The following is a 19,225-nucleotide window of genomic DNA, read 5'->3' as shown; positions in this document are numbered from 1 at the left end:
GCTGCACTGAAGAGAGCTCTTCAATATGGAATCGACTGGCTTTTCGATACCTCACTATCCAAGCCCTCCACCTCTCCCACAACTCTTTAGCTTTTTTTTTTCTATTGATCTCCAACATATCTACCCGACTTGAACAAGGGCGTGGAGAAATGAAGGTGAAACTAGATTGTTCCACTCCTTGCTTCTTTCAGCAAAGGGCCCACGGTTCGTTCGGTGAGGGAGTGGTGCAACCTCAAGGTGGAAAGAGCACTAGAGAGGAGGAGGTATTCTGACCCCAGGCCTCACCACTGATTAGCTCTGTGACTTGGGCAATCCACTTGATTTTTCTCAGCCTTGGATTTCTCATCACTGAACGAAGAGAGTTGGATTAGATACTTTTTAACATCCTTTCCAGTTCTAAAGTTCCAGGATTCCATCAGATTTTAACTGTTAAAGGAAAAGCAATTGAGAGGATGGGTGGGTGTTCTAGTTGTGTTCATCTTAGGTTGTGTGTGAATTTAATTACGCAAGCTCTCCCCGGATCCACTGTAACTGCAGATCAAAAGGGTGCCTGCGTTAGCCAGGGGCTCTGCGGGGACAGTGCTGTTTCAGTAATTCTCTAGAGAAGAGATGAGAAACTGGAAACCGGCAGGAGGAGGAAGGAAGAAAACCTGCTTCAGAACTGCAGCAGCTGCCCCACTGACAGTTAAAGGACTGCAGAGTTAATCCGGTTTCTTTTGTAATTAATATAACAGCATCTGCGTATGGGCAGCCAGAAGGTAACAGCAGGGCTTCTCAACCAGGGCACATTAACCCTGACAACACTGGCTGCAGGAAAAGTCAACTCAAATTGCCTCAAGTACAAGCCAAGGCTTTTTCCCCCTCTCAGTGGTTCTTAAATACAGATTATCGTGATTGCAATTAGAGCTGACCCTTGAACAATGTCAGGATTGGGGGCTGCAACAACCTGCACAGTAGGAAAGTCCTGTGTAATTTGCCAGCCTTTTGTGTGCACAGATTCCAACCTGCCAGTTAACCCCTGAACAACGTGGGTTCGAAACATCAGGTCAATTGACCCACGTGGTTCAACGGAAAAATCCTGCGTGTAAATGGACCCACACTGTTCAAACACATGTTGTTCAAGGGTCAACTGTACTTCTGAATAAAGGTTTCAAACTAGAAGAGCAAGCATCTAAAGTAGCAACATGTTTTGTTTATCTGTTTTAGATAATGAAGGGGAGCAAAACACACCACCCCAAAATACATATCAGCATATCGATTATTTTAAGCTGGTTATTTTTAAGAAATAGCAGACACAAGTGAAGCTCTGAAACCCGACCAGAAGCTACCCTTTGTAAGAAACGTTCACGAGGGAGATGCCCTTTGTAAGGGTGCCTCCTCAGTGCCGGGGCAAAGATGACTCTAAATCTCTAGAAAATCTCTTATCAGTGCAGAACAACCCTGGTTTACTGTGCTTTTCCTCCTAATCTCCCATAACCAACCCCCAACAACATCTGTCTTTAGCTGGAGATCATACTTAAAGTGGTACCTTGGGCCATTTCAGAATTACTCAAGTTTTCCTGGGTATCTGCCACGTATACAGGAGGTATGCATATTATTAAACTTCTGTTCATTTTTCTCCTGTTAATGTCGTTTTATTATGGGAGTGGAGAGGCTCAGCCAAGAACCTATAAGGGTAGAAAAAATTATTTTCCCTCCCCACAGCAACATTTTCTGTGCCTCACGTACACAGTAAATCATTTGATTTGCCTCATGTCCTTTAATGTTCACACTTCTACCACAGAATGATTATTATTACCCCCATTTCTAGTTAACGGTAGGAACTAGTAGGAAACAGTATCTTAAGGAAAAAAAGGCCACGTTTCTCCATGTATCTAGGCAAATAAAAGGGGGAATACAGGGCAGTGCAGGAGCTGGACGCAGATCTCAGGAGCCACTGTTGGGTAGGAAAACTCCTCCTTCGACCCTTCTAGATTCATTGGCTAGTTTAACAATCAACTTAACATGTGGCAGATTAGCAAGAGTAACTGCATATGAGTACCGGGACCCCGTAAGAACATAAGACCCACAGGCAGTCAGGCAACTGAGATTTGTGTGGTTTACAAGGGCTTAGTTTCTGTCACTTGGAAGGCAGCATTTCACAACAAAACGTTCAGGAATGATCTAATAATGTTGGGAGAGCGTCAAAAGGACACACGAGCCTGCTCCAACGGGGGCTCACTGACCAAAACAAAAGCAATGTAAGGCTAAAAAAATAATGACAAATTTTAATGACAATAAATTATAATCCACTGAAAAATTATCAAGTGTACACTGATATAAACAAAACAAAACAAAACAAAACAAAACAAAACCAGGGAAAAAGAGAGCTCTTCCTCAACACGGAATATCAGCTAAGAAATACAAGAAGGAGGCCCTGGCCAGGTAGAGCTCAGTGGCTAGAGCGCTGTCCTGATACACTGGGACTGTGGGTTAGAACCCCAGTCAGGGCACACACAAGAAGCAACCAACGAATGCATGAATAAGCAGAAAAACAAAACCAATGTTTCTCTCTCTCCCACTCCCCCTTTCTTCCTCTCTCTAAAATCAATCTAAAAAGAAAAAGAAATACAGAAGGAATGATCAATATAAAAACTATCACTGAGACAAGTGGGAGCTGTCAAGCACACCAAAACCAAGCAGATGCTATACCTGGTGGAATTTCAAGAAAAGGATTATCAGTGAAATTTGAGAACACCTCCCCATAGAAGACCAATAAACGGCAAAGAGAAAACTGGTGACTTTAAGGTGAAGAGCCGAGAGGGCACTAACATGACCAGTGATCAAGCTTAACATCTCCAGGGCAGGATGGGCTGACATCACGTAGCTGTGAGGTGAGGTACACCACATCACTTCTGCGCCTAGTCCTGCCCACAGCTCATGACCCGAGTCTCGACACGAGGCAACAACAGACAGACCCAGCCTGCGAGTCATCCTACAAGATGTAAAGCCTATTCTTTACACTTGTCAAAGACATAGTAAATGCAGGGAAAGGCCGAGGAACTGTTCCACATGAGGGGAGTCTGAAGAGATGTGACAACTAAATGCAACACGTACTCCTAGACAGGACTCTGGATCAAAAAGAAAAAGGTTACTAGGACAGCTAGCAACATCTGAGTAGGGTCTATGGACTGGGTGGTAGTACTGAGTCAATGTTAATATCCTGACTGGGGAGTTGTATGCTAGTGTGTGGAAGCATGTACTTGTTTGGGAGACATGTACTCTGGAGTGTTTACAGGAGATAAAACCACCTGTCTAGAGATTACTCTCAAACTGTTCAAAAATGAGTAGCCATAATAGAAAGACAGGTATTGGGTGATGGAGCAAATGCAATAAAATGTTAACTGAAGCCCTGGCTGGTGTGGTTCAGTGGACTGAGTGCTGCTGGCCTGGAAACCAAAAGCTCGCCAGTTCGATTCTCAGTCAGGGCATATGCTTGGGTTGTGGGCCAGGTCCCCAGTTGGGGGCTGTGCTAGAGGCAACTTATCAATTTATCTCTTACACATCAATGTTTCTCCCCCCCCCTCCTTTCCCCTCTGTCTAAAAATAAATAAAATCTTTTTAAAATAAAATTTAAAAAATAAATAAATAAAATGTTAACTGGGGAATCTGCATGAAGTAGGTATGAGAGCTCTTTGTACTGACCTGGCAACACTTAATGTTAGTTTTAAATTATTTCAAAATCATTTTTTAAATATATTTTATTGATTATGCCATTACAGTTGTTCTATTCCCCCGCTTCATTCCCCTCCACTATGCACACCTCTCCCCCACCATTCCCCTTCAGTTTATGTCCATGTGTCACAAGTTCTTTAGGTTCTTTATTTCCCATACTATTCTTGCCCTCCCCCCGTCTCTTTTCTACCTACTATCTATGCTACTTGGTCTCTGTACCTTCTCCCCCTCTCTCCTCCTCCCACTCCCGTTGCTAACCCTCCATGTGATCTCCATTTCTATGGTTCCACTCCTGATCCAGCTGTCCTCTTAGTTTGCTTTTGTTTTAGGTGTGGTTGTTAATAACTGTGAGTTTGTTGTCCTTTCACTGTTCGTATTTTTATCTTCTTTTTCTTATATAAGTACCTTTAACATTTCATATAATGAGGGCTTGGTGATGATGAACTCCTTGAATTTGACCTTATCTGGGAAGCACTTTATCTGCCCTTCCATTCTAAATGAAAGCTTTGCTGGATAAAGCAATCTTGGATGTAGGTCCTTGCATTTCATGACTTGGAATACTTCTTTCCAGCCTCTTCTTGCCTGTAAGGTCTCTTTTGAGAAATTAGCTGACAGTCTGATGGGCACTCCTTTGTAGGTAACTGCCTCCTTATCTGTTGCTGCTTCTAGAATTCTCTCCTTCACTTTCATCTTGGCTAATGTAATTATGATGTGCCTTGGTGTGTTCCTTCTTGGGTCCAACTTCTTTGGGATTCTCTGAGTTTCCTGGATTTCCTGGAAGCCTATTTCCTTTGCCAGATTGGGGAAATTCTCCTTTATTATTTGTTCAAATAAGTTTTCCACTTGTTGCTCTTCCTCTTCCCCTTCTGGTACCCCTATAATTCAGATGTTGGAACGTTTAAAGACGTCCTGGAGGTTCCTCTCCCCTCATTGTTTTGAATTCTTGTTTCTTCATTCTTTTCTGTTTGGTCATTTTTTTCTTCCTTCTGGTCCACTCCCTTGATTTGAGTCCCAGTTTCCTTTCCATCACTATTGGTTTCCTGTGCATTTCCCTTCATTTCAATCATTTTGGCCTTCATTTGTTCCTCTAATTTGTGACTAAAATCAACCAGTTCTGTGAGCATCCTGATCACCAGTGTTTTGAACTGTGCATCTGATAGGTTGGCTATCTCTTGGTTGCTTAGAATTATTGGCTCTGGGACTTTGAGCTGTTCTTGAGCCTAATGTTTTGGTTTGTTCATGTCTGTTATGTATGAGGGGCGGAGCCTTAGGTGTTCACCAGGTTGGGGCCACCAGGTGTTCACCAGGTTGTGATGCTGTACATGGAGGCGGGGTCAGAGAAGGGCAACAGTGGTCCCCTCTGCTGCTTCCCGAAAGCCGCTGGGGCCTGCATGGTCTGTCTCACTGCTCACTCCTTCGCGTGGTTTATCTGAGCGTGAATGTGTGACCGTGGTCAGCTAGCCGTCTTGTGCCCTCACTGGGTCTGCCCACTGTCACCCCACGCCTGGGATCTACCAACCACTGCCTGCGCGCCTGGGTTGGTCTGGCCAATTTTTCCTTCTGCCAGCTGCTGACTCCACCCCTCTTACAGGTCTGGCTGAATGGTTCATTGTTGTCAGACTTCCATACAGTTCAATTTTCTGTGTTTTGATTGCATTTTTGTTACTAAAACTTTGTTGTCTTTAAACTTGGTTGTGCAAGAGGCACAGTGTTTCCACCTATGCCTCCATCTTGGCCAGAAGTCGGCACTAAAGTTCTTAATCCGCTGATGCTACGGTTAACATCTATCTTATATCTGAGTTAAAGGAAAGGGATAAAAGTATTTTTAAAAAGAAGTGTGAGAACAGAACCCTGGCTGGTGTGGCTCAGTGGATTGAGTGCCAGCCTGTGAACCAAGGGGTTGTCATTTCAACTCCCAGTCAGGGCACATGCCTGCATTGCAGGCCAGGTCCCCAATAGGGGGCATGTGAAAGGCAACCACACACTGATGTTTTTCTCCCTCTCTTTCCCTTTCCCTTCTCCTCTCTCTAAAAATAAATAAATAAAATCTTTTTTTAAAAGGAAGTAAGTCTTTTATTTTAAAATCAAAAGCTTTTATGACTACATAATTCTTTGAGATAGTTTTGATGATTAAACAAGTGAAAAGGAAAACAACCCTCAAGTCCTACTTCCCATCTTCCTGCCCAGAAACCTCCCCCTCAAGGAACGGAAGCATATTATTGAGCCCAACTCCAAAGAGAATTGTAGCCAAAAGGTTCCCACAGCCACAGGGCACAAGGCTGGGGAATGCGTCCAAACCACTCATACTGCCTGCTAAAGACAGAAGGTGGCCCTACTGTGCTGTGATGAGATAGGCACTTCAACTGTGGACCTATGGGGGACACTGATAGGTCCCAATGCACTGACCGACTTTTCCTCAGAGTTTTGGTTTGAACTTTGGAAGAATATTATATATGGTTGATGTATAGCTCTAAGCAAGGGGGCACATTTCTCAGCCACTGCTACATCAAGTTCCAGGATCCCCAAGATTACCCAACTCCCCATTTGCAAAGAATCAATTTTCAAGCCCAAGGTGGACTATAGACTGAAAATCCCACAGGGACTCCAGTCACACCTCTGAAGGTCAAAAACAACAACAACAAAAAAACCCTGCATCTTTCACATGGACTCACCCTCTGTACTTTTTTAAAATGATTTTTTAAAAGATTTTTATTTATTTATTTTTAGAGAGAGGGGGGAAGGAGAAAGACAAAGAAACATCAATGTGTGGTTGCCTCTCACATGGCCCCCACTGGGGACCTGGCCAGGCATGTGCCCTAAGTAGGAATTGAACTGGCAACTCTTTGGCTTGCAGCCCACACTCAATCTACTGAGCTATACCAGCCAAGGCTATACTCTTGTTATATAAATAACACCATTCAGACTCCCTAGGCCATGTAGGAAGCAAAATCTACCATCTCTAGAAGTGAACTATTTTCCTATGAGAAGTAAGGAGCAAATTTTACCTCAGGTCTTAAAACTGGTAGGAAAGCCTTGGTTGGGTTAGCTTAGTTGGTTAGAGCATGGTCCTGATGTGTCAAGGTTGAGGATTTGATCTCTGGTCAGGGCATATACAAGAATCAACCAATAAGTGCATAAATAAGTGGAGCAACAAACCAGTGCCTGTCTCTGAACCAACCCTCTTGAACCAATAAATAAAAAAATCAATAAGCGCTGGCTGGTGTAGCTCAGTGGATTGAGCGTGGGCCTTTGAACCAAAGGATCTCGGTTCGATTCCCAGTCAGGGCACACGCCTGGGTTGCAGGCCAGTTCCCAGCAGGGGACCCATGACAGGCAACCATACACTGGTATTTCTCTCCCTCTCTCCTTCCCTTCCTCTCTAAAGATAAATAAATAAAATATTTTAAACAATAAAATTTGGGGAAAAAACATATGCACCCAAACACCTCATACTCTTCATAGTGGCTTCCTTTCGAGTAACCTCTGAGAAAGAGATGAAGACGACACACACTCTAACAATAATCTTCATGAATGCCACAAACAAGACAATTATACTTACTCCATCAAAGACAGTTTGGGGCTAATTATCTTGTATTATTTTAGAAAGTGGGTAAAGCATCTCAACTCCTGTTTTATCAATGCCATTTAATCTCACAACCTCCCATGTCCCCGTTCCCTCAAAACAGCTAATGGTTAATTAAGTTGGTGACCAATTTATTAACAGTTCAGCAGAAGGAACATGATGAAACACTAATCTTTCAATAACATCAACTTGGAACTAACAATGTCAATTACTTGAACAGTGGTTCACCGCCGTGTGTCCTGCACCCAGTACAGTCAGGCGTTGAAGATTCGCAGAGTGAGTGAGTATCAAGGATTTGCTTCTCATGTCATGGTAAAGCTCTGCGGTATGGGCATCTGCCTCCAACTCATTCTTTGTGACATGAAAATCATTCTCTAGGAGGCTGGTAAAGAATGCAACTCTAGCCTAATCAGTCATCTGTCAAATGCACATCATTATTCTTTTTTAGGGACCCAGAGAGTAAAATGGGGCAAATCTACAAAAATCCTTATCTTTTAGGGGTAGTTGCCCTTCTGAAGTAGAAACATTATTCCAAAATCTACTAGCCACGAATGTAATTGAAAGATATTTGTCTGTTACATACAAAGCAGGATGGTAAGAATCATAGGAGATATAAAGATGAGTAAAATAGTCTTTACCTTTAGGGGTTCACAATCTAGCAAGCAGAAGATAAAAACATCCATGGTATTGTGCAAACAAGCAAATAAATAAAAGCATAATCTGTATGTTCAGAGCCTACAGGAATTAAGCACCTATAGGTATAAGGTGAAAGTCACAGTCCCCTTTACTTCAATAACATATTTTTGAGGTTTTGTTCTCAAAAGATTGGGTTTGAGAAGTAAATTTACTGCAGGAAGACTGTTTGTTCCCATAACCTAGTAAGGCAGACAACAGAAGTAAGAAGAAATAAAGAAGATGCTGGGAAAGTGGACAGAGCAAAACACAACTTAAAGACTAGATTTTTACTTAAATCCATGCTTTAAAACTACTTGCAAGTTTAAAGCATTAATCATATTGAAATCAGCAATGACTTTTATGAATAATCTCAACATAGCAAATGATAATAATCTTAAGGTTATCTTTTAGGAGCAGGCAGAATTATCCAAGCCTTTTTTAATAGTGGGCTTCCCTGTGCCACAGAAAACAGATTATCCTAGGGAAGAAGACTTGGAAGGGGGACGGTGTTCAAGAAAAAGGGTGCAAAGAACCATCGTGTTTAAGGAGGCCACATCCTCCAAGGGGCATGGAAACAGCATGATCAGCAAAGAGGGGCCTGGTACCCCAAATGTCAGGGACTGGACAAGGGAATAAGAGGCTCGGGTACAGAGTATCACATTATACTCACTCAATCAGATAAAGTCTCCCACTGAAGTAAATTATGGTTCCATGACAAGCTACGGAGCCTGGGTTATGACTCATTTGTAATAAAGTCTCTCCACTGCCAGGGTGCATTTTATATTCCCATGGCCAGGTCAGAAAAGAACAAGGGAGGAGTCACAGAAGCCAAACTGGACTGGGAGCTTACAGACCTGGGCTTAATTCTGGTGACTGTTCAAAACTGCTGTCCCACATTCTCTTTCTGCTTCTCTCTTACTACTCCCCTAACCCATCAGTTCCAACTTCCTCAGCTAATGCTCACCACTGTACACACACTCACACAAACACACTCAAACAGCCACAGATATTTTACACTAACTATATACCTACACTAAGTGCTTTGCTATATATTAACTTTCTTAATATATTTTGATTATGCTATTACAGTTGTCTTAATTTTCCCCCTTTGCCCTCCTCTACCAAGCACCTTCTATTCCCTCCAGCAATACCCCTGCCCACCTTTGATTCATGTCCATGAGTCATGCATGTAAGTTCTCTGGCCACTCCATTTCCTACACTGTTCTTAACATCCCTCTGCCTATTCTGTAACTACCAACTTGTACTTCTCAATCCCTGCACCTGTTCCCCCACTCTCCTTCTTCCTCCTCCCAACTGGTAACCATCCAAATGACCTGCATATCTATTCTATGATTCTGTTTCTGTTCTGCTTGTTTAGTTTGTTTTTTTAGATTTAATTGTTGATAGTTGTAAATTTATTGTCATTTTAATGTTCATAGTTTTGGCCTTTTTCTTTTTCTTAAACAAGTCCCTTTAACATTTTACATAATAATGGCTTAGTGATGATGAACTCCTTTAGCTTTAACTTGTCTGGAAAGCACTTTATTTTCCCTTCCATTCTAAATGATGTCTTTGCTGGATAGAGTAATCCAGTTTGTAGGTCCTTGCTTTTTCAACACTTTGAATACTTCTTGCTATACTTACTCCCTTCTAACCTGCAAAGTTTCTTCTGAGAAATCAGCTGAAAGTCTTAAGGGAACTCCTTTGTAGGTAACTCTCTACTTTTCTCGTGCTGCTTTTAATATTCTCTCTTTATCTTTAACTTTTGGCATTTTAATTATAATGTGTCTTGGTGTGGTCCTCTTTGCATCCATCTTGTTTGGGACTTTCTGTGCTTCCTGGACTTGTATATCTATTTCCTTCACCAAATTAGGGAAAATTTCTTTCATTATTTTTTCAAATAAGTTTTCAATTTCTTGCTCTTTCTCTTATACTTCTGGCACCCCTCTGATTCAAATGCTGGTATGCTTAAAATTGTCCCAAAGGCTCCTTAGCCTAGCCTCATTTTTTTTTTTGGATTCTTTTTTTCTTCTTGCTGTTCTGATTGATTGGTTTTTTTTTCTTCCTTATGTTCCAAATCATTGATTTGATTCTCAGCTTCATCCACTCCACTGTTGATTCCCTGTAAATTTTTCTTTATTTCACTTAGTGTAACCTTCATTTGATAGAATCATTTTTACACTGTTGAAATACCTGAGTTTCTTGAGCATCCTAATAACCACTATTTAAACTCTGCATCTGACAGATTGCTTATCTCCATTTTGTTCAGATCTTTTTCAGGAATTTTGTTCTGTTCTTTCATTTGGGCCATTTTTCTTTGTCTCCTCATTTTGGCAGCCTCCCTGTGTTTGTTTCTATGTATTAGGGAGAGTTGCTATAACTGCCTTAGTAGTGTGGCCTAATGGAGAAAAGCCACTGTTAACTGCTTGGATGGGCCATAAGTTGGGTGAGGCAGCCCATGTGTACCAGGCTGATGGAGTCTCAGATATGGTGACCCTGCTCTGTGGCTCTGTGTGGAGGAGGACCCAGAAAAGTGACAATGGCCACTGTCTGGCTTCTGGAGTTTTGTCTGGGAGGAAGCTGTCTCCCGGCACTCACCCTGATCCCAGACACTTCAGTTCCTCCCCATATTCCACTGGTGCCCTTCAAGCTACTGCCCCAAGCTGGAGCCCAGAGGGAGTGAGTCTGAATAAGTCCTCAGTCGGCTATGGACCCTTTAAAGGGAGATGCTTGAGAATTCCAGTTTCTTCTGTCATCCCAACACTCATTGGTTTTTACGGCCAGAAGTGATAAGGTCTTATCTTCCTAGCACTAAAACCCTACACTGTGTGGTCTGGTATCACTCGTTCCCAAGATATACCACCTGATTTTATCCACCACACGTGGGTGTGGGACCGGCCTGATTGGTACCTCCACCCCTCCTGTCTGAATGAATGTGACTTCTTTAATTCCCTGGTTTTGGGACTTCCATACAGCTTGATTTTCTCATGGTTCTGAGTGATACCTGTTTTGTAGTTTAGTTGTAACATTTGCTGTGGTTGTGCAAGGAGGTGAGCCATGTTTACCTATGCCTCCATCCTGACCGGAAGTCTTAAAGGTCATGACAACTTTGTGAGGCAGAAGTATTATTTCCATTTATTTATTTACTTAGATAATTCATATATTGCTAAATCGTGCAACCATCACTACTATCTAATTCCAGAACATTTTCATTCCCCCAAAGAAACCCCACACCCATTAGCAACCCTCTCTCTGTCCCCCAGAAACCACTAATCTACTTTCTATCTTTATCAGTTTGCCTATTCTGAACATTTCATGTAGATGGAATCATAAAATATGTGGCATTTTGTATCACTCCCACTTTACACATGGAGAAACTTAAGACTCAAATAGGTTAAGTTACTTGCCCCAAGTCACATAACTAATAAGAGGCTAAACTAGAACAGGAACCCAGATCTGATGCAAATGCTTGAGATTGCTTTTGACTATGCTGCTTCCATGCAGGAGAGAGAAAGTGGAAGTTTTAGATACACATGGAGAAATGGGGTTTATCCCCCAAGGTAAGTAGTAAGAACCACAATGATAGCACCAGCTCTGATGAGCTCACATAGAAATGCTGAGGCAGCTCTTCTAAACAGACCATGGCAAACTACTAGAAAGCACGTCCAGCCCAGTCTCTTTCTGCTCCACAGCACGATCCCAGCTTCTCCCCACCCCCCAGCCCCAGGAAGGTGGCAGCTCTGTAAAACCAGGCCAAGAAGAATCTCCTCTCTCCCAACTTTCTGCCCCTTCCTTAGATGCTACTCTGCCACTTAACCTTTATTGTCCATAGATTTCTGCCTAAGTGGCCCAAGAAATGTGCCTACTCTGAATAAGTATACCAATGTTTTCCCTCTTCTTTTTGATCGTCGTAACCAGTTTATACTAGGTATGAAAAAAAAGGATGAAGAACGTGGGAGAAATCAAGCTGTTGGCTAACCAAAAGTAAAGAACTCTAAAAACCTAAAAATTATAACTCACATAAAAAGCCTAGAACCTAACCACACCTCAGCTTTCTGCAATTTTTCTGCTTTGTGCGTTGAATTATATATGGTTGAGATTAGATTAGACCTTTCTAAAGGACCAAGTCCAGGTCTTCCAGGTCCTTCTCATCCCTCATCCAACATGAACAAACTGCCTATACAACAGTGCTGACATTTTTATTCTTAGAATAAAAGTACAAAACGAAAACTGATTTCCACTAACCCAAGGCCAAGGCCAATGGCCTACTTAACTCTTCATCCCCCGTATCAGGCACCCAAATGTTTTCCGAATAGCAAATACTAACACAGCAGTACCAGACACTGTTCTCAACACATATAACTCCCAACCATCGGGAGGCAAGTACTAGTATCTTAATCCTCACTTCCTGATGAGGAATTGGGTGGCCCCCCATAGCTGTGGTTCGGCCAAGGTCATTCAGTCCATAAGGAGTGGGAACCAGGACTGAGGGAATGCAGGAGGACAAGAGCATTCCAACTAATGACTTTGAGTCATTCTGGTTTTTTTAAACTGAGAGGTTTGTGATACACTGCAATAAGCTACGAACTGCCAATGGATCTAAAAACAAGAAAAATACCTTCCCTTTGCTACATTGTAAAAGCCCTCCCTTCCTTCAGAAGTGCTCAAAGCCTTTACCCATTACTTCCAAACCCTCTGACAGGAAAACTGACAGAGGGGCTCTCAAGCCCTACAGTTACATGAAAAGAAGGCAGCAGAGGAACTCAATCAAGGAAATGTCACTTATAATTCTGTTTCTTTGTTACAGGCCAAGCTACTCTCATGTTAGAGTTCTATTCCATCTACCTTTTAATCTTTAAATATCACGTGCATCACATACAAGGTGGGGAAAAAGTAGGTTTACAGTTGTGAGTACGTGAAACACAAGAGTTTATTCTTGTATTATTATTTATGATTGCATTGTTACTTTCCATATGAGCTGTAAACCTACTTTTGCTCCATCTTGTACTTGCTATACTGCCCCCAGTGAATACAAAACTATCAAAAGTAAGAAGAAAACAGTTTTGGGGAGTCCTTCCCATCTAATTTGTGGTTCAAAGGGAAATAAGAAGAGAGTAAAATCCCATGATCTTCAGTTGCTCAAATCCCATACTACATCCAACTCAGAAGCACACTCCATCCTGGAATGACACTTCATACCTTATAGAGGATTATTACGTCAAAAATTGAGTGCTCATTCTTTTAACATTCCAAGTTCCTACTAACTGGAAACTGATATTCGCAAAAGAAAGCTGAGACAGTCTCTGAAAGAACATGACCTTGCAAAGAGAGCCTGTAAAAAGAGAGAACAAAAGCTGGTTGTTTTTTAAGGAGCAGTTTCTACTGTGCAATACAATTACCTAAACAGCTGGAAAAATGGCATCCCCAAAATGTACATACAAGCACCACCTCACTAATTTTCCCCTCCAAAGACAAAACTCTCCACACTCAAAGGAATGGGAGCACTTCATGGCACAGGGTGAGACTGCTCCCAGTGCTGCCATCTGTACCCTCTCTCGGTTTTTATTTCAGGTGGATGGAGGATGGAGAGAATTAAAAAACACTAAGATTAGCCTGACTGGTGTGGCTGACTGCCACTGGGGTGGTGCCAGTTTATTCCCAGTCCAGGGCACATGCCTGGGCTGTGGGTTCAGTCCCTGGATAGGTACGTACAAGAGGCAACCGATGGATGTTTCTCACGTGAATGTTTCTCTTCCTCTCATTCTCTCTGCCTTTCCCTCTCTCTAAAAATAAATAAAACCTTTAAAAAAATAAATAGATAGATAAAACATCAAGTTTAGTTCCTGATGAAGTCAACTGGAAAAACCAATAAGGCAAAATACAAACGTGTGTTTGTATTTTTAAAATATATTTTATTAATTATGCTAATACAGTTGTCCCATTCCCCCCTTTCACTCCCCTCCACCTTGCACACCCCCTCCTTTAATTCATGTCCATGTGGCATTAGTTCTTTAGCTTCTACATTTCCCATACTAATCTTGCCCTCCCCCTGTCTATTTTCTACCTACTATCTATGCTACTTGGTCTCTGTACCTTTTCCCCCTCTCTCCTCCTCCCGCTCCCGTTGCTAACCCTCCATATGATCTCCATTTATGTGGTTCTGCTCCTGATCTAGCTGTCCTCTTAGTTTGCTTTTCTTTTAGGTGTGGTTTTTAATAACTGTGAGTTTGCTGCCCTTTTACTGTTCATATTTTTCATCTTCTTTTTCTTAGATAAGTCCCTTTAACATTTCATATAAGGGCTTGGTGATGATAAACTCCTTGAACTTGACCTTATCTGGGAAGCACTTTATCTGCCCTTCCATTCTAAATGAAAGCTTTGCTGGATAGAGCAATCTTGGCTATAGGTCTTTGGATTTCATGACTTGGAATACTTCTTTCCACACCCTCTTGCCTATAAGGTCTCTTTTGAGAAATCCGCTGACAGTCTGATGAGCACTCCTTTGTAGGTGACTGTCCCCTTATCTCTTGATGCTTCTAGAATTCTCTCCTTCACTGTAATCTTAGAGAGCGTAATTATGATGTGCTTTGGTGTATTCCTTCTTGGGTCCACCTTCTTTGGGACTCTCTGAGCTTCCTGGAAGTCTATTTCCTTTGCCGGATTAGGGAAGTTCTCCTTTATTATTTGCTCAAATAAGTTTTCCACTTGTTGCTCTTCCTCTTCTCCTTCTGGTACCCCTATAATTCAGATGTTGGAATGTTTAAAGATGTCCTGGAGGTTCCTAAACCTCTCCTCATTGTTGTGAATTCTTGTTTCCTCATTCTTTTCTGATCAAATGTTCCTTTCCTCCTTCTGGTCCACTGTTGACTTGAGTCACAGTTTACTTCCCATCACTGTTGGTTCCCCGTACATTTTCCTTCATTTCACTTAGCGTAGCCTTCATTTTTTCATCTAATTTGCAACCAAAATCAATCAATTCTGTGAGCATCCTGATCACCAGTGTTTTGATAGGAAGTGCATCTGATAGGCTGGCTATCTCTTGGTCACTTAAAAATATTGGCTCTGGGGCTCTGATCTGTTCTTCAGGTTGAGCCTTTTTTTTGGGGGGGGGGTGTCTGGTGGCGCCTGTTATGTAGTGAGGGGCAGAGCCTTAGGTGTTCACCAGGGTGGGGCAACCCAGTCACTGGGTTGTGATGCTGAATGTGGGGGCAGGGTCAAAGAGGGAACAATGGCACTTACTCCACTCTCTCTTGGATTTCAGTCCCTTCTGCTGCTTCCCCCAAGCAAACTGGGCCCTTCTGGTGCTGGTTCCTGGGTGGATGGATTTGTGTACCTTCTAGGACCCTGTGGGTCTCTCCAATGAACTCTCCTGTAAGGCTGGGAGTCTCTTCCGGCACCCCAACCCCTACAAGTGTTTTCAATCGGTGCTCTTAGGCTTTATTTCCCCGGCGCTAGGGCCCTGGGTTGCGTTATCTGTTCCACTGCCCATTTCACTGGTTTATCTGTGCTCAAATGTGTGACCGCAGTCTGCCAGCCACCTAGTGCACCTCACTGAGTCTGCTCATTGCCTCCCTGTGCCCAGGGTCTGCCAGCCGCCACCTGTGTGACTGGGATCCGCCAGCCACGGCTTCTTCCTGCTGCAACTCCTCTCCGCTGGCCACCAACTCCGTCCTTCTCATCTGTCTGGATGAATGGTTGTCAGACTTCTGTACAGTTCAATGTTCTGCCAGTTCTTGTTGTTTTTTTGTTTCTAAATTTTTGTTGTCCTTAATTTTGGTTGGGCGAGGAGGCACAGCGGGTCCACCTACGCCTCCATCTTGGCTGGAAGTCACATTTGTATTCTTAAGCTGGCTTTCAAAGAATAAAAACAAGACCAACCAAGGCACTTTGAAAATGAGATGAATCTACTCTCTTGATTTTTTTCCACAGTAATTCAAAACTAAGTAGTTGTTACAAAACAACAGCAATGGAGAGTTTTATTTATTTGTTTGCGGGCTTGTGTGTGTGTGTGTGTGTGTGTGCTTTTTTAAGGTAAGCTGTAAGAAACACCTGGGAGCAGGGAAAGCCACTGGAAAGTGCTGCTGAGGGAGAGGAGGTGAACGCACATGCATTCGCATTCCGGGGGTCACCTCTCAAAACACTGGCCCTTCTCACCAGCTGTTTTCTGAGAGCATCACAGAAGTCCGTCCCTTCTAAATCTCTGAACATAAGATGTCAAAACCACAATTTCAGAATAGCTAGTGTTGGGGTCCTGGGCAGTCCACCCCAAGATATGTCATGACAGCATAGTAAGTATTTTTGAATTAAAGTTACTTAGGAAACAGCCCATGTAAGAAGAAAACCATGACCTCTTTGTCCCCTTTTAAATCTCTCCCGTGATAGATGCCCTCCCAGCGCCAGAGGGCTGAGACAACCTTATCACAAGAGTTTAAAGAATCCAGTCAAAAGCCTGTAGAAACAAGCCTTGCAATGCCTTTACTAACTTACTACTCAAGTCCAAGCTTTGCTTAGATCCTTCACTAACAAATACCCAAAACTTGCTTGGATTCCTTTCTAATAAGTACTTTGTTTGTTTTGTTAATTTGTCACAGATTTGTCTAAAACGTTTAAAAATGTGTCTGGTTAGATTATTTCTTTGAGCCTCATTTTATGATCAGATGATATCATCATTCTCTCTTGTGCATTTATTAAATTGGTTTTTCTCCTGTTAAGTCTTGTGTCAATTTTATTATTTCATTATGAGTCCAGCCGAAAGAACTAAAGAAGGGAGGGAATTCTACCTCTCCCCAACCGCAGTCAGGCTCCTTCTCCCATTTATCCCATAAGGTAAAATAAGAGCTTTTTCATTTACATCTAGGCTAACTAAATGTAATAGTGTCATTTAGGACCATATCGGAATCTTACTATCTTATTTGAATCACCATTTCTGAAGTCTCAGACAAACCTAAGGTACTAAACACGCACCTTGGGAAATACAGAGCCCAATACACAAACTGTGATGAGTTTACCAATTCCTTCCATTCTGAGCTTCATGTTCAAACTTGCTGTCAGCCTCTAAATTTGTCTTTCTGAAAGTGTTTGGGGACCACCTGCATCAGAATCCCCAGAGATGTTTTTATGTTCAGATTCTTGGGATTCATCCACCAGGCCTACTCAATCTGTGGAATGGAGCCTAAGGCATTTTTTATTTTAATTTGATTTTAATACATATTTAAGTTTAAGAATCACTACATTAAACCCACTGACTTCTTTGCTATGTTGTCCCCAGGGTACCGGGATATGTCTACATGGGATTATTTCTTAACGAACACAGTAGTTAACAAACCGGACCCTCCAGTTCCCCACCAATGACAAGCAGTTTAAGAGGAAGGAAGAAACTAGGAAAGATCAAAGACCTTGCATGATTTTAAGTGCCAAAGGGCCTCTAAACACATCCCAGAGAGAATCTTGTGGAGAAGTCTGAGGACCAAAAACACCCCCTTTCCCTCTCTAACTTCTTCATCACCATAAGCACAAGTAACATGTCTGGCAATTCTCTGGCAACCATCAGCTACCATTTCCTTCGGTGACCTCAGACCCACTTCGAGCACCTTCCTTACTTCTTCAGAGTCACCTCATGATTGGTGTAACAGCATTTCACGTACAGAATCAAACACGCACAGCACACAGCGCTCAATCCACGACAGTTCCCCCAGCCTGAGGCTCCCGGCACCCTCCCTCTGGCCCTTCCTCCACCCCTCCATCCCTAAACTGGGACTCCCGAGCCACGACTGCCCATCCCCCAACTCAGAGCAACTTTCCCCACTCCTTGGGTTAACCCCTGCCCTCCCCACACACCCGGCCCCAAATTCCCGCCTGCGCACGGCCCGGTCCCAGAATCCCGCTCTGGGAGCTCCTTCCTTCGGGAGCCCCCAGGACCCCTAAGCAGAGCCCTCCCCGTCCCTAAACAGCTCCCCCCACCAGGAGAGATGCGCTCCCAAGGCTTCGGGATTCAGGCGGCGCAGGCCCTCAGGCCTGGCCTGTCTCCCATTTCCACCTCTTTCCGCAGTTGTTTTGCGGGGCACGGGTGCGGTCCACCCTCCAGTTGGCCTCTGCGGCCCTCTCTCCCAAGAGACTGTCCTCCTTACCCGCATGCAGCCCGATATCGGCGACATCGCCGGCAGGGGCGTCTTGGGCCCCGCCGCCGCCGCCGCCGCCGCCGCCGCCGCTGCCGCCTGTGGGGGAGGATGGACAGCTGAGGCTGTGGGAGCCCTTGATGTCTCGGAAGAACTTCTGGGTGTCGCTGAGGTTCTGCCGCAGCCGTCCCAGGTAGCGGCGGTAGCGCCCGAAGCTCCGACACAGGTCCCGGATCATTCCGCCGCCTCCCGGGCCAGGACCCGAGGGCGGCTCGCTACCCCACCGTACCCCGTCGCCCTCCATCTCCTCAACCCTCTCTGCCTTCGGGGGCTCGTCCCCGGCCCACTGGCACTGCTTCCTCCTCCCCGCCCCCAGCCCCCGCCCCTCGCTTTACGAGGGAGGAATCTGCCTCCTAACTTCTCCGCCTGCAATCCGCGCAGCTCCCAACTCCGTCACCGAGGTTAAAAACAGACCAGCCTGTAGCACTCGCAGCAAACGGAACCTTTATCTCCGCAATCCAGAACACTGCGGGAAGGACCACTGGAACACTCCAGGGCTGCGGTGTCTCCTGGGACTTGTAGTCTGAACCCACAGTCTACTGTGGATGGGGCTCATCCCCGTTCGGTATAAACCTCACCGGTTCTTCTGCATACACACTCTCCTCGCTTACAAACGTGTTCCTACTCACTGCATAAGTAGCCCTGAACAAAGAGAGGAGCTGCAGGACCCGACGCCAGCAGAAGTGGGGTGCCTTACAGAAATCGGAACGAAAGATTTTAATAGTACAGAAAGGGAAGGAAACAAGACGGAAGCCAGTACTATCTCCATGGTTACACTAATGACTCTGGATTTCCTGATACAGTAGATACTGGGGAACTGGCTAAAAATACCTTGGAAGTAGGGAAACCCCTCGGGTTTGTATTGCATCCTCCTTTTCTGACTTTTCTTCTCCAAGTAGAAGAGGGTTGTGAGCGGGTCGTTAAAGAGCTTTAAACTGACGTTCGTTTGGTTTCTTGAAGTAGAGAGTCCCAGCTGGTAAAGGGGAAGTAAGGTTTGTAGCCTTCCAACAGGTTCTGATTATCCTAACTTGGCTTCTGCTAATATAGAACACTTTTACTCATAGACTGCCAAGGAGCC

At 43.8% G+C, this 19,225-nt stretch overlaps 1 protein-coding gene across 1 annotated transcript in view; it reads right to left on the bottom strand.

Annotated features, from left to right (window-relative positions):
• Window positions 1–18,619, bottom strand: part of DSTYK (dual serine/threonine and tyrosine protein kinase) — a 56,474-nt gene extending 37,855 nt beyond the window's left edge. Inside the window, exon 1 of the mRNA XM_037067062.1 lies at window positions 18,100–18,619. Within this exon, the coding sequence (XP_036922957.1) occupies window positions 18,100–18,391 (292 nt within the window). The 5' untranslated portion in view covers window positions 18,392–18,619. The remainder of the gene's footprint in view (window positions 1–18,099) is intronic.
• Window positions 18,620–19,225: the final 606 nt, after the last annotated feature.

This window comes from Sturnira hondurensis, unplaced genomic scaffold, assembly GCF_014824575.4.
Source record: "Sturnira hondurensis isolate 20B ecotype Veracruz unplaced genomic scaffold, ASM1482457v3 Scaffold0017082, whole genome shotgun sequence".
Classification (NCBI taxonomy): Eukaryota; Metazoa; Chordata; class Mammalia; order Chiroptera; family Phyllostomidae; genus Sturnira; species Sturnira hondurensis.
This window is presented reverse-complemented; position numbering and strand designations above follow the sequence as displayed.